This window comes from Salvia splendens, chromosome 3 (assembly GCF_004379255.2).
Source record: "Salvia splendens isolate huo1 chromosome 3, SspV2, whole genome shotgun sequence".
Taxonomy (NCBI): domain Eukaryota; kingdom Viridiplantae; phylum Streptophyta; class Magnoliopsida; order Lamiales; family Lamiaceae; genus Salvia; species Salvia splendens.
The window spans coordinates 38,461,092-38,479,257 of record NC_056034.1 but is presented as its reverse complement, the minus strand read 5'-3'; the positions used below and the strand labels follow the sequence as shown (position 1 = coordinate 38,479,257).

At 36.1% G+C, this 18,166-nt stretch overlaps 2 protein-coding genes across 4 annotated transcripts; one reads left to right on the top strand and one right to left on the bottom strand.

Moving 5' to 3' along the window:
* Positions 1 to 7,004: 7,004 nt before the first annotated feature.
* Positions 7,005 to 8,556, bottom strand: LOC121793525 (translationally-controlled tumor protein homolog). Its single transcript, XM_042191548.1, has 5 exons — positions 8,420 to 8,556; positions 7,842 to 7,915; positions 7,638 to 7,766; positions 7,398 to 7,555; positions 7,005 to 7,231 (listed from the first exon to the last, which is right to left on the bottom strand). The coding sequence occupies exons 1-5, from the start codon at positions 8,445 to 8,447 to the stop codon at positions 7,114 to 7,116; spliced, it is 507 nt and encodes a 168-aa protein (XP_042047482.1). The 5' UTR covers positions 8,448 to 8,556; the 3' UTR covers positions 7,005 to 7,113.
* Positions 8,557 to 13,341: 4,785 nt separating this feature from the next.
* Positions 13,342 to 17,273, top strand: LOC121795949 (chaperone protein dnaJ 49-like). 3 transcript variants are annotated; one of them, XM_042194627.1, is made up of 3 exons: positions 13,342 to 13,423; positions 13,614 to 14,865; positions 16,865 to 17,273. In XM_042194627.1, the coding sequence occupies exon 2, from the start codon at positions 13,811 to 13,813 to the stop codon at positions 14,861 to 14,863; it is 1,053 nt and encodes a 350-aa protein (XP_042050561.1). In that variant the 5' UTR covers positions 13,342 to 13,423; positions 13,614 to 13,810; the 3' UTR covers positions 14,864 to 14,865; positions 16,865 to 17,273. The 3 variants fall into 3 exon arrangements, with proteins under 3 accessions (XP_042050561.1, XP_042050562.1, XP_042050563.1); XM_042194628.1 differs by having other exon boundaries at positions 13,346 to 13,423; positions 13,708 to 14,865; XM_042194629.1 differs by lacking the exon at positions 13,342 to 13,423 and having other exon boundaries at positions 13,430 to 14,865; positions 16,856 to 17,273.
* Positions 17,274 to 18,166: the final 893 nt, after the last annotated feature.

Genomic DNA, 18,166 nt, shown 5'->3' with positions numbered 1-18,166 from the left:
TAGAAATTTGGTTGTATTTATAAACTTCAAAAACGAATTTAGAATATAGCAAGTATATAAATATAACAGAACATGCATAAAATTGAAACACCACATTTTTGCAAAGAGTATTACATGATAAAAACACACCTTTTATATAAGTTTTTTATCTTATAATTCTAAAATAGATGAATTGTCCACCTTACTAAACTATCCCTAACTTTATTAAATAAGAACTGATAAATTCGGATACCAGTTTAAACATTCTGGATAATTAGAATTCTTAACATTGAATCAATATTATTTTTTCGGTATATAAAATTATACAGTAACTCAATCCAACCTAAAAAAGGATCCAAAAAATATGAATACGTATTTATTACTTATTTAATTTCACCCCAGGAGGAGATTACAAATTTACCCTATGTCGAATTAATTTACATATTTAATGTTTGGTCCCCATATTTAATTATAATTCCAGCACAGAATCGAAGAAATTGGAGTTGTGGGAGCAGACAATGCTGCCTTTTCCAAGATGCATGGGATAATTACTCTCACATGCCCTACCATTAATACATTGGATTCTGCTACTTAGAGCATCCACCATGATTTTCGCTCAGCCATAGCCCAACCATAAACTCTTTCTGTCACATCATCAGCACTAAAAATCCTCCTGGCACATCATCAGGACAAGCAAATAGCACAGCAATAGCCTAGCCACATCACTCCTAATTATATAAAACAAATAATAATTGACAATCACACAAAATACGGAATTAAATTTACGACACGGATACAGGAAAATTCAATAATAATATTAAAATTTTAAAAAGTACATTAATTAAAAAAACACACTTCATTAAAATTAAAATAACATTACAACATCCTCATTAATGAGTTTGTCCCACATCGAAAGTGGAATATAAAACATTCAAGGATGTCTCTATAAAGAGAAACAACCAAGAATGAGTTTGTCCCACATCGAAAGTGGAACATAAAACATTCAAGGATATCTCTATAAAAGAGAAACAACCAAGAATGAGTTTGTCCCACATCGAAAGTGGAACATAAAACATTCAAGGATGTCTCTATAAAAGAGAAACAACCAAGAATGAGTTTGTCCCACATCGAAAGTGGATCACAAAACATTCACGGATGTCTCTATAAAAGAGAAACAACCAAGAACGAGTTTCATAAAAAACATTAAATAAAAAAAATTAAAAAATCCGCTGGACGATGCGCTAGGCGATCCGGACCCTGCAATGGCGCCGAGCGGATTGCCCAGCGCATCGCCGAGCGCCCGTATATCGCCTAGGGCTAGGCGATTTTTTTTTTCGGAAAACCGCTAGTCGGGGCTCGGCTAGGCGGTGCGCTAGGCGCCATTGTGGAGGCTCTTACTGGGACACAATTCATATGATTTATTTGTTTTTTTATCGATTATCAATTTTTGGATGAATTTCTACTGCCAACCAACTTATACAGTATCTGATTTTTTTCAGTTATATGAGTTGTATTTTTTATATCGTTTGAACCCATGTTATGGATTTTAGTGACTAGTAGTATGTTTTTTCTTCTCCTATACAACAGGGACATAGACACAATCTTGATATTTAGTGAAAATATTATTTTATTACACATTTAATTAAAAGATATATATTCTTGTTAATGTATATATAAATGGTCCTTTTCTAATGCTTATAATACTATAATCCAAAATTATGACTAAATTTACACCCTTAGATTTTAAAATGAGTGGATGAGATTAAAGCTCACAAATTTCAATAAATAGTAGACAAAATATCAACAAGAGGGTAATATCGTCATTATGTTATCATATGATCATTTTCGTGGTTTTTTTATATCAATATAGTGTATTACAAATATCAACAATATGACATGAGCATATCAACACAAGTACAAGAAAATATCAGCACAATTTTATTGATATTTTAGATACAGTATATTGAGATTTCTTTGTGCATTTGTTGATAAAATCTGCTTATCAATATGTACGAAAATTGAAATATAAATTATCAAATTTCATCACCCGAACATCGTCCGAAAATATGCAATTGAGATCTCGTTGGAATCCTTATAAAATTATCTTTAATTTCATATATTTTTTGCGGAAAAATAATTTAAATCGAGAGAGTTACGTTAGTTTAAAGTTTTGAGATGATTTCGATGAGATAAAATTGACATTAATACCCTTTAAATTTATTTACTAATTATTTAAATTTAAAATATGATACACTTCTAATTATTTTAATCATTAACCATTGGATCTCTTAATCTAATAGCTAAAAATTAATCTTATTTTTAAATTGTTAATTAGTTAGCAATTAATCATAACCCCGATATATAAATATTTGAATACTTGTCGTTGTCCTTTATTTGATACGCTTGCTATGCATATAGGTCACATTTGTTTGTACTTTCTTGGGCGGTTTAAGTATTAGGGTCAGTAATAAATGAATTAACTTCAACTTCTTTACGTATTGTTTGATCTAAATTGAATATAAGATTTATAGTTACATGCATAAAAAGTATAAGTATAGTCAGAGAAAAAAGAAAGACATTCGTGAATTATGTATAAGTATGTATTAATACAAACTCGCTTTGTCTGCATAAAATCTTCCATTATTATTGTTTAATTAATTACGTCATATCTAAATGAATATTTTGCCTTTTCTATTTCAAATTTATAACTCGTACGTTATTGATTCGTAAAATTGTAGCACCAAGTCCCTTAGTGAAAGCACACCCAACACGAACCCAGATGCCCCTCCAGGTTTTGTCCCGGAGATCTACGTTTTAACCAACGAAGTTTGGTGCTCTCACATGTTTCTTGAGGACAGAGACGGAGCCAGGAATTCTAGATGGATGAGATGAAAATATACATAAAGATATTTAAAGGATTTAAGAAAGGGCATATGTAAAAAATTCAAAATTATGATTAAAATAGCATGGTACTCCCTCCATCGGCATTAGGAGTCTCATTTATGGCCGGCACGAGTTTTAAGAAATGTTAAGAAAAGTGGATGGGAAAAAGTTAGTGGAATATGAGTCTCACTTATATATATTAGTTTTAAAGGAAATGTGAGTGGAATATATATGAGACCCTATTATTATTTATGGTACTCCTAAAAGTGAACCGGGACTCTAATTTGCGGAGATGACTAAAATGGAAAAACGGAACTCCTATTCGATGAGAGAGAGTACTTTAGATGGGGCATTTGCTCCTCGTGGAGCTACTTTAGATCCGTCCCTGTAGTCGAGGTCGAAGCCTCTGACTATGCTTAATTCGATTGAGGTCTCATTCTCATTATTTCATCAATTCTGATATTTCTGTCCCTAGAGTTATCTCATCTCTTTCTGACTTTAGCACAAATTGAATTTAACAATATTGAAGAATACAAATCGTACCCCATCCCTCTTTGTTCCTTGACCAACAAAAATTAAATAATTCTAAATAAACACTGTATTGTTTTCTATAGAGGGAAAAAATGATTTTGAATTATAGAAAATTTTTAGTTGATATGCTCACGTCAGATGCATGCAGCACAACCTCTCATTCCTTGCGGTAAACATCTTTATTTTATTTTATTTTATTTTATTTTTTATTTCAATAAAATATTGCTTTAACTTAAAGGATCTAACTATTAAATAGTATGGTGGTATTTTCTATTTTGAATATGAATTTAGTCCTAGCATTGCCCGACTTGATTTGTCCTAGTATCCTTTTGATTAATTTGCATTCTCGTCATCAATTTCCTATTTCGTTTTTGAATTCATAATTATTTAATCACATTTTTGTATGTAATTAATCTAAATATATTTTATTCGTGTACTTTCTCACTTTAACATTTCAAGAAGAGGTAGTTTTCTAATTGGACATTTAACTTTGATTGATATGGAACGACTTACAAACCTAACCAAAACCATGTGGATTTGTAATTAATCGGCCACTAGTGTTTAATTTTTAAGTTACTTGACTTGATATTTCACTTTCACATTTCTAGGACTATTTTGATTGATTTGTATAGGATTTGAATGATTAGATTTTGTAGATGCTATTTCTGAAGTACTAATACTCAGAAATGCTAAGAGCATCTCCAGTAACGGCGTCAAAATCGCGACGCCGATTTTTCGATGACGCCGGTTCTGACGCCGAACCATTGGAACCGGCGTCGGCGAAATCGGCGTCAAAATCGGCGTGGCCATGCCGATTCGCGCGATGACGTCGGTTCCGACGCCGATCCTCACGGCGCCATTGTGGGTCCCGGATCGGCGTCAAACCGGCGTCAGATTTTTTTTTAATTTTTTTTCTTTTGAAAACACTATATATACGCGCTTTGAACGTTATTTTCATTCGCACCACTTGTTTTAACGAGTACTCTCTCTCTACCTTACTTTCTAAACAAGAGCAATAACGAGCAATGGAGAACAACTATGAAGGTACTCCAGTGACTCCCGGGGGATGGTCTCAGACTCCCCCGCCTCCCGGTGTAGGGTCTCAGACGCCCCCGACTCCCGGGGTAGGGTCCCGTACTTTCCCGGCTCCTGGGGCAGGTGGTTGGCCTCCGATGACCGGGTACTACAACATGTACCCGTGGCAGCAGATGATGCCGGGGTGGGCACCCGGCATGCAGCCCCCTATGCAGATGATGCCGGGATGCAGCCACCGGCGCAGCAGATGATTCCACCAGGGCAGGGGACGCACGGGGGGGGACAACGCCTATCGGTCGACCTTTGATTTTTCCACCTGTTCTTCGCACACATCGACCCCAACGGATGCACAGTATACAGAGACCTTCTCCTTAGCGGACTTGGGTTTTGATATTAACGAGGTTCCGGAAACTCTCATTCAAAGCCAGGGAGTAGGGCGGGGTAAGAAGAAGGGCAAGTCCAAGAAGGTCGGCGAGTCGTCGCAGCCGGAGGAGGATAGCCGGGGCCGGAGGCGTGGGTGAGTGTCTGCGACGATCCTCTCGTTTCGAACAACCAGAGGATCATCAACTTGTGGGCCAAGATAGCCGTAGCCTACAAGGCATTTTGCCCTGAAGGGAGACCGCGCACCGGGGAGGAGTGCCGGAAGTGCTGGGACCGAATCAGGTCTGGCATCTCTCGATTTTCGGGTTTGTACGCCAACGCCCTCCGCATGCAGACCAGTGGCCAAACAGAGGAAGACTGCAGGAGGATTGCGGAGAGAGCCTACCCCGATCCGCAGAAGAAGTACTATGAGTTCACCTACTGGAACTGCTACGTTGTGCTCAACGAGTCGGAGAAATTTCGGGCAGGCGTCGACGCTGGCTGGCCGAAGAGGCAGAAACTGAACTATACCGAAGATTATAGCGGCAGCAGCGGTGGTTCGACAGACCTCCCCGAGACGGCCCAGGAGGTCCCGACTCCTCGTTCGTTCGGTCGCCGACCTCGCCCGGTTTTAGCCTTTTTTTTTTTTAAAATTAATGTACTTTTTAAGTTTTAATATTATTTTTCGAATTTTCCGTATTTGTCTCGTAAATTAAATTCCGTATGTTGATACGAGTGTAAATTAAATTATATAATTGTTATTAGTGATGTGGATATGTAGTGTGAAGGCTATGTGAGGGCTATTTGATGTCCAGTTGATGTGGCAAGCTGATGTGGCAGGAGAATTGTAGTGCTGATGATGTGGCAGTGTGAAGGCTATGTGAGTGCTATTTGACGTCCAGTCTTACTGGAGATGCTCTAACCATTGTCGGCTTCCATCAAGAAAGTTTGCATCTGTAATTGTATTTTTAAAATAATCAAGACATAGTGATGGTTTTATTGTTTTTCTAAAATGTTTGTACATTTGTGGAATGCTAACTTCATCAGTTTATCTTATAATTTGGGGACCAATTATATATAATTTCAGTTGACAGTCAAATAATTTGGGGACAAGGACAACTATGTATAATCATGTTTTACTACTATAATTTAGTGGCACTCATGTTTAACCTTTTACAATGTCGAGGTGCATCATACTGCAAATAGTATTACATTTGCTATATTTGGAAGTAAACCATGTTAGTAACGTAAACAAATAAATTAAAATACTCCAACCATCCAAAAATAGAACGTGAAAGTCAAATCTAATGTCTAAACAAACTGCACATATATGCACATTCTATGATTACAAAATGCTGTAAAAATTGTACTCCATATTCTCACACACCACACATTATATCAAATGCAAATAATCACCAAATTTAAATCTGGATTCTTGATTTTTATGTATCTGCTAAAATAATTTCGATTCACATTTGTTTAATGGGCTTAAACTATAGTATAACAAACTGAGCTATATGAATATGTATAAAATAATTGGACTATTGGAGAATGTGAGAAGGTGGGCGGCAATATCTTTTTAATAACTTTTTTTTTTACTTACTTTATGAGTTAAAAAAAAAATTAAGTTTGGTTTTAGTCTTAAAAAAATATATTCCAGGGATCTTAATTCTTAGCAAGAAAATTCAGAATTTAGTATAGTCAAATTTTAATGACAGTTATAACTCTCCTACTTAAATTCTTTAAAGAAAACATTTCAAATTTACAAGTAAATAAAATGGCCTTGAGGAAAGTTCTGAAAATAGATAATCTCAGGATTGAAGCCTCAACCAAAAATCATACTCCTATCAAACAAAGCCATAATACAAATACATATGCAATTGATGGAACTGTATGAAATAAACTAGGTAATCTACCATATCAAAATAGTAGCATTTCTTTAAAAAGGAAAATAAAATATAAGCAAAACAATCTCTGCAATTACAAAATAATAATCTCAAACCAATAAACTTAAGCAAATTTTATGCTATATAGGGAGTGTAAAAGTTTGGTAAAGAATCTTTATGCCATAAAAAAAGAAAGATGCCTTCAGAAGACTTATAAAGAGAATCACAAGCATATGCTGCAAAGATGCTCACATTCTAAAACACAATTTTTGGATAAAATTACAAGTCATAACAAATTAAAGATAAACTTGAAATAAGCAATAAAACATGTTGTCAAAACTGCAATACCATACTTATAATATTAAAGTCCACACAAATTTGGGTGTCTAAACGAGTACAGATAGAGGCACAACATAAAAATATTGGCTATAAAAAACACTCAACACTTGATTTCCTTCAAACCATGGGCGAAGTACAAAAATGTTGGATCGGTAGCACCTTCCTTGTAGTAAGCAAACACCAAGGAGCTATCATCGTGCATGCTCTCTCCGACAAAACTAAGACAATAGAAAAAAATTTACATTAGGTATTCTAGCATATTCACTCAAGCAAAACACAAGTACTGAAATTGCAATCTTAGCATAAATCAAGACATATAAGTTTTGGTTCATTCTTATATATGTGTACCTAGACATAAACATGAGATAGGGAGAGAATTCATACAATTGAAGATCTTTGAGTTTAGAGACAAGATACTTGGTTGCACCCTCAATGGATTTTTTGAACTCTTCTTGCTTCTCTGCATCGAGCTTAGGGGTCAACGTTTTGATGTACTTCTTGATATACCCAGTGAATTGCTTCTTGTCAAACGGAGGTTGCTCCTATAGAAGATATTGTTCGTACTCAGACTCTGAAATCCGAAAAATTATTGTCAATCACGTTTTAAAAACTACAGAGGCGAACCTGCAGCCTGAATGTGTCAACAATGTCGACCACTTTCACAGCTTGGTCATCAACACCTTCATCTTCGCCAGCACCTTCGGCAGAAGGGTTTGCCCCAATGTCAACATCAACTGCTCCAGTGACTACCCACTGCATATAAAATTAGTCAAAATAGAGATTAGACTAAACTAACAAGCAAATCATCGCAAAGTAAATAAGGTATACCTTTCCTTCGACTTCCCACAAACAGCCATTCTCGATTTCCTTGTATGGAAAAGAGTCAGAGAGGAGTTCATCACCTACAAATAACATAGCTTATTTAACAAACCAAATATACTAAAGCAACAACATATCCAACACAAATTCATCAAACACAAGCACAAGGTAAATAATTAGCCTTAGTTCAAAATGTATGAAGTAAAATAAATCTTAACAATCTGAATGATAGCAGTAACAATGGCAAAACTAAATCTTTGGAAGCTCTTGAATCATCAAATAAACGCAGTGAATATCAAATCCTAAGATATTAAACCTTAAGATATAAACAAATCTAGAGCGCGTAAATGTTAAACCTTGAGGTAGAAAGGTCTAATCTTTACTATAAAAACCTTAAACCAAAATTAAATTCAATCAGAAACAGATCTATCACCCAGCAACGAATTCAATTTGAAGCACCAATCAAAACTCACTACGAAACAAGATAACAGCAGCCGAATAGATCTAGACAAAACAATAAACAAACTTAAGTTCAAATTAAAAACAAGCATATTAATATAAATTAAAAACAAGATTGACAATGTTACCGGTGAGTAAATCTTGATAGACCAACATGATTGCACAATTTTCAGCCCTGAATCAAGATTTAGCAAGAGACTGTGAAAAGGGAATTATCATTAGCGAGAGATTTGGTATATATACTCGAATTCTATTTTGCACTATTTACAAGTCTGCCCCGTTTTCTAACTTGACTATGGGCTTTGGGCCTTTTATATATGGGCCGGAATATAACGTTACGATTAGGGATGTCAATGTAGCCCGTAACCCGTGGGCTGGCCCGAATAGCCCACCAAATTTATAGGGTTAGGGTTGAAAATTTCTAGTCCGATAAAATCAAAACCCGATTAGCCCGCACCCGATTAACCTGTAACCCATTAGGGCCAGACCCGAAAACCCGATGGGATGGCCCGAAAACCCGATAAAATTTCTATTATTCTATTTTTTGTACACCTAATTCGACATTTCATTGATTAATTTTAACTAAAAAATAACTTTCAATTTTATATTAAATATATAAATTATATATTGAATTTTTATTAATATAATAATTGATAAATAAATTAAAAACTTCAAATTCACAAAAAAATATTTAAATTTCTAAAACATGCATTAAAATTCTACCAAATATCTCAAATATTAGTATTTGATCATGTTTATGATTGAGTTTACGCATATATCTCAAATATATCATAATTAAAGTATTTTACATTGTATGAATATTAGTAATTTTATTTATTATTTATTGGATTGATCGCATGTTAATATTATCGGTAGCAGCCCGATTAACCCGCTGGGCTAGCCCGAAACCCGAGCTTTTAGGGTTAGGTCCGAGCTTTTATAACCCGAAAGAAATCACAACCCGATTAGTCCGCACCCGATTGACCCGCAACCCGACGGACCGGCCCGATTGACATCCCTAGTTACGATAAATTCCTATTCAAAGACATACTAATTCACATAAGTGGAAAATTAAATTTATTGTGGGAACAGATTTCTAATTATTGACACAAACTCAAAATCTATTGTAGGAAAATAACATTTATTGTGGATTTATGATGAGATTTGGCTGTTACTTGGCTGGTTCTCTTTGAAATTTATTATAGAAGAAACACTAACAATTTAGCGTTTAATCTTTTATTTTTGTATTATATTTTCATTTCATAATTTCTGATATCTCAAATTTTTAGTCATGTACTAATTTATAGGAGTACGAGTGGACATGTTGAAATAATTAATGGAATAAATTGTAACTAAATCAATTTACAAAATCCTCGCAATATAATTTTATTTTCAAAATTATTATTATGTTTATATTTAATTTAAAAATTGTGCTTATCATTCTTAAACTTATGATGATTGGTATTTGAGCTCCTAATATTATATTTGTGACTATCTCATTGAATATAATTAATCTGCTTTTAAAAACAATGTTATAATAGTATATTTTACAATTTTTAATTCATGTATCAAAATGCAAATGTTTGTCTTGGAACCCATAATATAAGAAATCGTATTCTTAAATATTTTATTTTAAAAATAATATAGAGGTGAAATTGGTGTTGAAGAACGTAGAAGATTAGCGATGATGGCCCCAATGGTGCACTACAACCACAACAACGTGCTGCATCCTCCAAATTATGGAGCCAACATTTGGGCCAATACCCGAGTCATATAACGGCCCGTCTTTAGAGCTTACACTGACAACAAACCCGAGTGAAGACCGATCCCAAGAGGAGCAACATGGAAGGCATGAGGGTCACTCGGGTCCTGGAACAAATTTAGGTTTCAGGTACCCCTAGATTAGTTATATGTTGGGTTTGTACCATTAAACAAAAAATGAATTTTGTAGTTAGCATGTAACATTACATTTTATCTTGTTTACTTCTTTTTTTTATCATGACTATTTCTAACATTATAAAATACTTTGTTTTTCTTTTGTTCATATTCATAATGTGCAAAATTATATGGAAAATAAATGCCTTTGTTTGTGTCTAGTGCTTAGCACATTTAGTTTGTGATTTATCGAAGATTTTCAAAGTACATGTATATTAGTTGTACAAATTTGGAATCCACGTATTTTGGATAAGAAATTTAAGTTAGAACTATCGATAACTCCTATGTTTCGTTGAGTGCGTTTACCTCGCAAATATTGGTTTGAAGTTCAAGACGGTCTCAGTTTTAGCTCTCCATAAAAAGAATTTGAGATGTGCATGCATAGCTACTGAAATTATATATTTATATATTGAAACATCAAGCAAGGACACAATAATCCATTGGCCTTTCATACACAAAATTGGCTTTGGGATTTTTATATGAAAAACATATTAATCCATGTAATTTCGAGTCCAGGATTTGAATTCGGACTAAGATTTTTTTTTGAGTTTGAGAGAAAATCATACTTCAAAAACTGGAAATTTAACTTAAGAAATTTTGGAAATATGTTTAAAATGTTTATTAGTCCCAACTACAACACTACAAAAAATGCGCGTTTTACTAGCGGACAAAATCCGACACTATTAGTTGTAACAGAATATTCGCTAAAATAATTATAGCGGAATCAATAGTGGATTTTTCAATGAATATTGGTGCCACTGCCAACTACAATTAATGTCCCGTTCAACCTAACGCGCACTCACGGACAACATTGACATATATTCCCGAATAACCCCATTTTCTTCCATTTTTGTTCCCACATTCAACAAGAGAAAATAGGTGTTAGAATTGAACAGAATCCTCGTATCCAAATAAAAATAAAAATAAAAATAACAAAAGAAAAAGAAAAGCAAAAACAAATAAATAATTCATGATTTCAAATAGAAAGATGTCAAGTGCTCGTATGGTTGAGGCCATCCACATCCCTGTCTCAATACCGTCTCATCCCTTAACTATTCATGGACCCCACTGCATTTTTTATCATATCTCTTAACTAAGATATATTATCTGCATCCCTCCATCTCTTAATCATTTCATCCATTAACTACTCATTCAATTTCATTTTTTATTTTTATTTCCAACAAATTCAATTAATAAAAACACACTTCATTAAATAAAAGAAAATTACAATTTAAAATCCTAAAAAAAATACATAATTAAAATCTAAAAAAAATAAAAAATACATAATTTAAAATACTAGAAATTAAAAATTGCACACTTAAATTATAAAAACTATTCCGCCGGCGAATCGATTTTTTTTTCCGTAAAATCGATTTAAAAAAATATTTATTGCGTCAGCATGACGACGCCCACTCGCGGGTCGGCGAGTGGGCATCACGCCTCTCGCCAGACCCGCGAGTGGGCATCACGCCTCTCGCCAGACCTCGCCAGCTTCATCGAGGCGAAGGGACACGCGACGCGACGGGAGGACTACATCACTATCTCGATGCCGGCTCATCTCGCCGAGACGAGCCTGAGCTCGCATCGAGATAGCGATGCAGATGCTCTGAAAGTTGCAAGATAGCCATGTCAAGGTAACCTAATAGGAGTACGAATCATGCAAAGGTTATGGAGGTAAGGGAGTAAAAATATTGGCCTAGGTAAAGGCTAAGAGTAGCCTTTTGCGCAAACCTTCAATCCACACCCAAATAGAGTAGCAAAAAAGGAATTTGTAGAGTTATTAGCATGTAATACGGCGATAAATTTAGCTCTCTTTTACAAAACATTTTATCAGCCATTTTTGGAGACATTTCTTTCTGGCATAGAGATCAAGAAGAATTGCGTAAATGAGTTAAGTAAAAGAATAATAAAGTAGGAAAGAAAAATGGTAGATAAATAAACAGATAATAAAATAAGAGAGAGTAAAGTAGGTGAGAAGAAATGGGTCGACTTTACTAAAAGAGAAATGACTTCACTACTATGGAACGTACTTAAACTATACGGAAGGAGTATTTTTTAAAATTCATATCATACTATCAAATACTTCTATGGACTTGCAGTCGTGGACCAAAGGAAACTATTTAGTATTTTATTTAAGACTAAAGTCCCTTTTTGGTCCTTAACATATAACGATTTTTTGATTTTGGTCCAAAACATTATCTTTTGAATTATTCGTTCCCTCACAAATAAAAACGGGTCACATTTGGTCCATTTTGGACGGAATCGTCAAATTTTTTACGGTTTTAAATATCGGGTCACAAATCCGTCACTAACCCGTCACTAATTTCGAGATTCTCCACCGTTTCGCACTTTTTCTCGTTCAAATCCCTAATTTCTTCCTCCAGCTTTCGCAGCTTGCCCGCCACAATTGTCGCCTCCGACTCCGCATTTTCGGCGGCAACGCGATTGATTTCGGCACTTTCACTGCCGAAGAGGACTTTTCTGGAGAAGCCGCTCAAGGGTTGGGAAAAACTGCGAGTCTGTTCATCGGCGGTTTCTGCGGATTGAGCCGAACGTGAGAATAGGCTCTGGGGAATTGAAGAGAGGTGAGTAAATTTGGAAGGATTGGATGAAATGAAGAAGGTGAGAGTATGATTTCTGACATGAAGAGTGGGATGATTTTGAGCGAAATCATTGAGGAAATATAGCAGTAATTGGAGAATTTGCAGTGGAATGAAATTCAGGGTTTTGGCGAAGAAGAAGAAGTATTATGGGGTTTACCAAACTAAAACGTCGTAGCTTAGGAGATTCGCCGCGGCGGCGATGAAGCTGGATTTTCCGGTGCCGGATTGGCCGTAGAGGAGATAGCTCCACTTCCAAACGCAGCCGAGCTTGTGATAGTACAGTTTAGTGACAGATCTGTTTCTCCCAATTAGTGACGGATTTGTGACCCGGTAATTAAAACCGCCAACAATTTGACGGTTCCATCCAAAATGGACCAAATGTGACCCGTTTTTATTTGTGAAGGACCGAATAATTCAAAAGATAATGTTTTGGACAAAAATAAAAAAATCGTTATATGTTAAGGATCAAAAAGGACTTTAGTCTTTATTTAAAATAGAAAAAATGGAATGGAATGGAAACGACGCATTTTGATTCTATAGATGCACATCAACATGCGAGTCGGTCATGGTATTACGGATCCAAGACTTACATAGGTAAATTCCATTTTCATGGCATTTCTGATTGATGATGCTAAATTCTTAGTGAATCTGGGTGTGCGCACGGGTTTTACATTTCATTGAGCCCTGCTTGTTCTTTGTTCATATTGTTTTGCACTAATTAGGGTGCTTCATTGCTCATTTTAGTTAAGATCCTGATCTGGGATTTTGTTTGTGTTTCAATTAGGGGAAATTGTGGTATTTTTGGTAGATCGAAGGTGAACTCGATGCAGTGGGAGTGTGGGTGAATTTCCGAATTAATGATTTTGTGGATTTTCTAGGTTTGGGCTCCCAAGGTTGAATTTCAGGACTTTTTTTTGGAGCTAGGCTGTTTCTGTTTGTATGCTTGAGTAGGTTTATTGTTGGGGGCAACTGAAATTCGTGATGGATAGCAACAAAGACGAGGCGTTGAGATGTGTAAACATTGCGAAAGAGGCAATTGCAGCTGGTAATAAGCAAAGAGCCGTGAAATTTATTGGAATTGCTCGCCGCCTTAACCAGAGTTTATCCGTGGATGATCTCTTGGCCGCCTGTGAGGACCTCGATCCGTCTTCTTCTGCCGGCCCATCTAGTAATGCGAAGAAGGTTTCCACGAACGATAAGGGTGCTGCTAGTTCTGATTTTATTTCAAACGGGGAGAGGAATTACACAGAGGAGCACGTTGTATTAGTGAGGCAGATCAAGACGAAGAAGGATTACTACTCGATTCTCGGGGTGGAGAAGAGCTGTTCGGTAGAGGAGATTAGGAAGGCATATAGGAAGCTTTCTTTGAAAGTTCATCCTGATAAGAACAAGGCACCGGGTTCTGAGGAGGCTTTCAAGAAAGTTAGCAAGGCTTTCAAGTGCTTGAGTGAGGATGAGTCGAGGAGGCAGTATGATCAGACCGGTTTTGTGGATGAGTTTGAGCATAACCAGCAGTATCAGGCTAGGAGGAGGCGGAGGAGAACAGGGAACGACTTCTTTGATGATGAATTTGATCCTGATGAGATATTCAGAGCATTTTTTGGTCAACGTGACGCCTTCAGGAATGCTCACGTGTACAGGACTAGAGCGCATACTGCTGCTGCACATCAGAGGGAAGATTTGGGTAACACGGGCCCTAGTCTTATGCTTCTTCTCCAGTTGCTTCCGTTTTTGATAATCGTTCTGCTTGCTTATCTTCCATTCTCGGAGCCTGACTACTCGTTGCAGAAGAACTATTCTTACCAGTTTAAAAAGATGACAGAGAAACATGGAGTAGAGTTCTTTGTCAAGTCATCTGAATTTGATACAACCTATCCAGCTGGAACCCCTGGTCGGCATGAAATTGAGAATAACGCTATTAAGGATTACAAGCATATGCTTGGACGTTACTGTCACATGGAAATGCAGAGGCGTCACTGGAATAGGCATTTCCCAACTCCTCATTGCGATAGGCTTCAAAGTTTTGCCTCATGAAGGTGAGTTCAAGTTTTTGCATGATGTTGCTGTTCATTCACTTTCTGTTAATATGTTTCAAAATCTTAAATGCTGCGTTTGAGAACTGGTTTGATTCAATATGGTGGGAATATTACTTATGTTGCACCAATCATATCATTGGAAGTGGTTCAAATTTCTTTTGCTTGGTGCTCAATCCTATCATTGGAAGCAAACCAGTATCCTGAAAAAAATAACAGAGCAGAAAAAACAGAAATACCTTTAGTAGGCCCTTTTGTTTTGACCTATTTAAATGACAAATTGAGCTGTGGGAAAAGGGTGGATGGGTTTGGAGGGAGAGAGATTGGTTGGGCTCTACCAAAATTCTCCATTTGTCTGAACAATGAACATGCATGGATTACATTCAATTGGTTCACGAACTAGATAGTTAGTGGGGCTAACTTGTTTCTAGTGAATCTTTGCTGCAATAAAGTGGATTGATCAATTGTTTGTGTGTTAGCCTAGTGTAGAGTGGTTAATACTTGAGACCAAAGGTCTTGGGTTCAAGTCCATTGTGAGGTGGCCCTAATTCTGTCTGGCCGATAAAAAATGGATTGGTCAACAGCTGCTTCTGTAGGCAGATTGAACCCAGTATAACTGTATAAGAGAAGTTGAGGATTGATATTAGATTGTTAGTGTGTTCGTTTATGTAGTTACTACGTTGTATAAATGTGTATGCTCAAGGCCTTTATCAGTTACAGTTGCATCAATTAATACTCTGGTTCAGAGGAAAAAACTAATAGAATTGAGCACCTGCGAGAGATCGTCGTTGAGAAAGAACTGTTATACTTATCTGGAAAGCTTATGGGTTGATAGGAAATAAAATTTCTAACCACATCCAATTTTGTGTATCACCTTTTATTGAGTGTGGAGTTTTGGATTAATATAAGAAGGTGGAAGTTCAATTAATTGTTACCTATGCGGTGGTGAGAATTTACTTTGTCAGATCTTGCTTTGAAGTGACAGAGCACCTTTGTATATATATGTATATGTATACATATTGAGAGGATTGGGTGAGAATGAAAAATTTAGGGAAGAATTAAGTACAATTTTCATCTCTTTAATCGCCAAGATCTATGGTGGATGGTTCGAACCCTATTTGGAGCGAAAATTTTTTATTAACTCATTTGTTTCTTGTTCGTTGAATTTTTGTGGTTATTCATTCATTTTATGTGTTTGTTCGTCATTCTATTTTTCATGAAAAATCTTATTTTCACTGCCAATGCAACTACTTCATACTCTACGTTGTATACAACTGTTTTAACTTAACCCTATATATATAAGTTTGACTTTTAGAATGTCACTAAAGGGCACGGGCCGGAATTTAGCATTGAGATTATGATTTTCTGGAAGCTTTCTGTGTTTTGGAAGTAATACAGATGACCTAAAAGCAAGTATATTCTCGTTGAGATTGCTTTTCCCTTGGCCAATCAAACAAGAATTTGATGCATCAAAGTCTTCAAACAACGTAAAATTTATTGAAGCTGTTTCTTGATTGAATTTAGTCTCAGGGATCTGCGAGGCTATCAGCTGTGGCCTTATGCTTCCTACTGTATTTTCTTATAGATGTTTTAGGCTTTTATAAGGTGTGAAATATTAACAGTCTTGAAGAAACTTGCAAAGCCCCTTTGGAGTTTCTGGAAGCCTACCTACCTTCCTTTTCTTGCTTTTGGGACCTCTATAAATGCTTTCATCAGGTTTTGGACAATTTCATCATCGTTTGAGCTCCATCTTTTCATATATGCATACACCTTCTGAACTTAGTTTTAAGTCAAGAATAGCCTTGTAAAGATGTACTGTATAACATTGATGTCCATTCTTAAAAGCCACAGCAAGCAATTTGCTGCCTTTATGCTTAACACTGCAGGCTGTTCTCAAATTACTGCTACTTTTGCATATGCTTACACATTCATTATGCGTTCTTGCTCAGTTCTGCTCTTAGACTTGCAGAAATTCACAATTCTAACTGTATAGTATGAGCAGATCCTCCAAGTTGATGACCTCCCAGTTGGAGATTCACACATTGTCACATGCATGGATTGACGGAAATCCCTCGCTGGTAGTAGAACTTGAAAGAGGCTTTCTTCCTCTCGTTTCTAATTCGAGCTCTTGGGCATGAGCTCATTGTTGCCATTGGACTTGAACGAGGGTTTTTGTCTGAGGAAGGTCTTTTTGCAAGGGAACCATGCGATAGTTAGTCATCATTTCGTTTATGTATATCAACATTGCCACACACTGCGATTTTAGCCAATAATAAGGTGAGGTTTGAGAGCTTTTTGTTACGCCAAATTGGCTCCTTCTCATTTTAATCTTGTATTATTTCATCATCTTTGTTTGTCTTCACAAGTATGGATTTGGTATTACAGTACTGAAATGACTTTATTTGATCGCATATAGTATTTCCATTATAGTAAGAAGATACAGGACCTCACAAATTAAAATAAATAGAAAATGAGAAATGAAAGGGAAGGAAATGGAAATAATAATAGCCTGGTTTAGGTTGAGGTATTATCTGAAATGGAAGCTTCAACAACCGGTAGCTGACTTGCTAACACCGATATGGAAGGACGATAATACCCTTCTCTAGTGTGTATTTTCATTTATAATTAATTGTTTACGAATAAGCATTTTGTAATACTCCCAAGTCCCACCGACCTATTCTACTCAAAGTGATATAGTATTTTCTAAAATGGAAATAACGTCATTTTTATTTTTTTTCTCTCTTAATTATTCTCACTCTTCTTAGAGCATAAGAGCATCCCCATCGCCACTCTCCGAGGCGGACGTCGTCCGTGCCAGCGGCGCGACACAACCCCGTCCGCCGCTTTGCTCGCGCCAAATGCAAGGCGCTGCTCGATAATAAGAGCACGTCCGTGCCGCTGAGCAGGTCGACGTGGCAGCGTGCGATTGGCCAACGACAATGCCGTTGTAATTTCTTTTTCCTTTTTTTTAAAAATAAAAAAATAATATAAAAAATTTAAAAAAATATATTTTCGGATTCCCAAAAAATATAGCCGTTTATTACCGTTTTTTTGAATTTTTTTAAATTTTTTTAATCCAAAAATCATCTATAAATGCATACATTCATCATCCATTTTCTCATACAACACATTCATCATCCATCTTCCTCTCTTACTCAAACCCTCTCTAAAAATTCAAAAATGGATTTCACCGATATCATGGATGAAGCGGAGCGCGAAGAACAAGAATACTATGAACAATATCGTGCCGCCTATGAAGCCTATGTCGACGCCGCCACCCCCACCCCTCCTCCTCAACCAACTA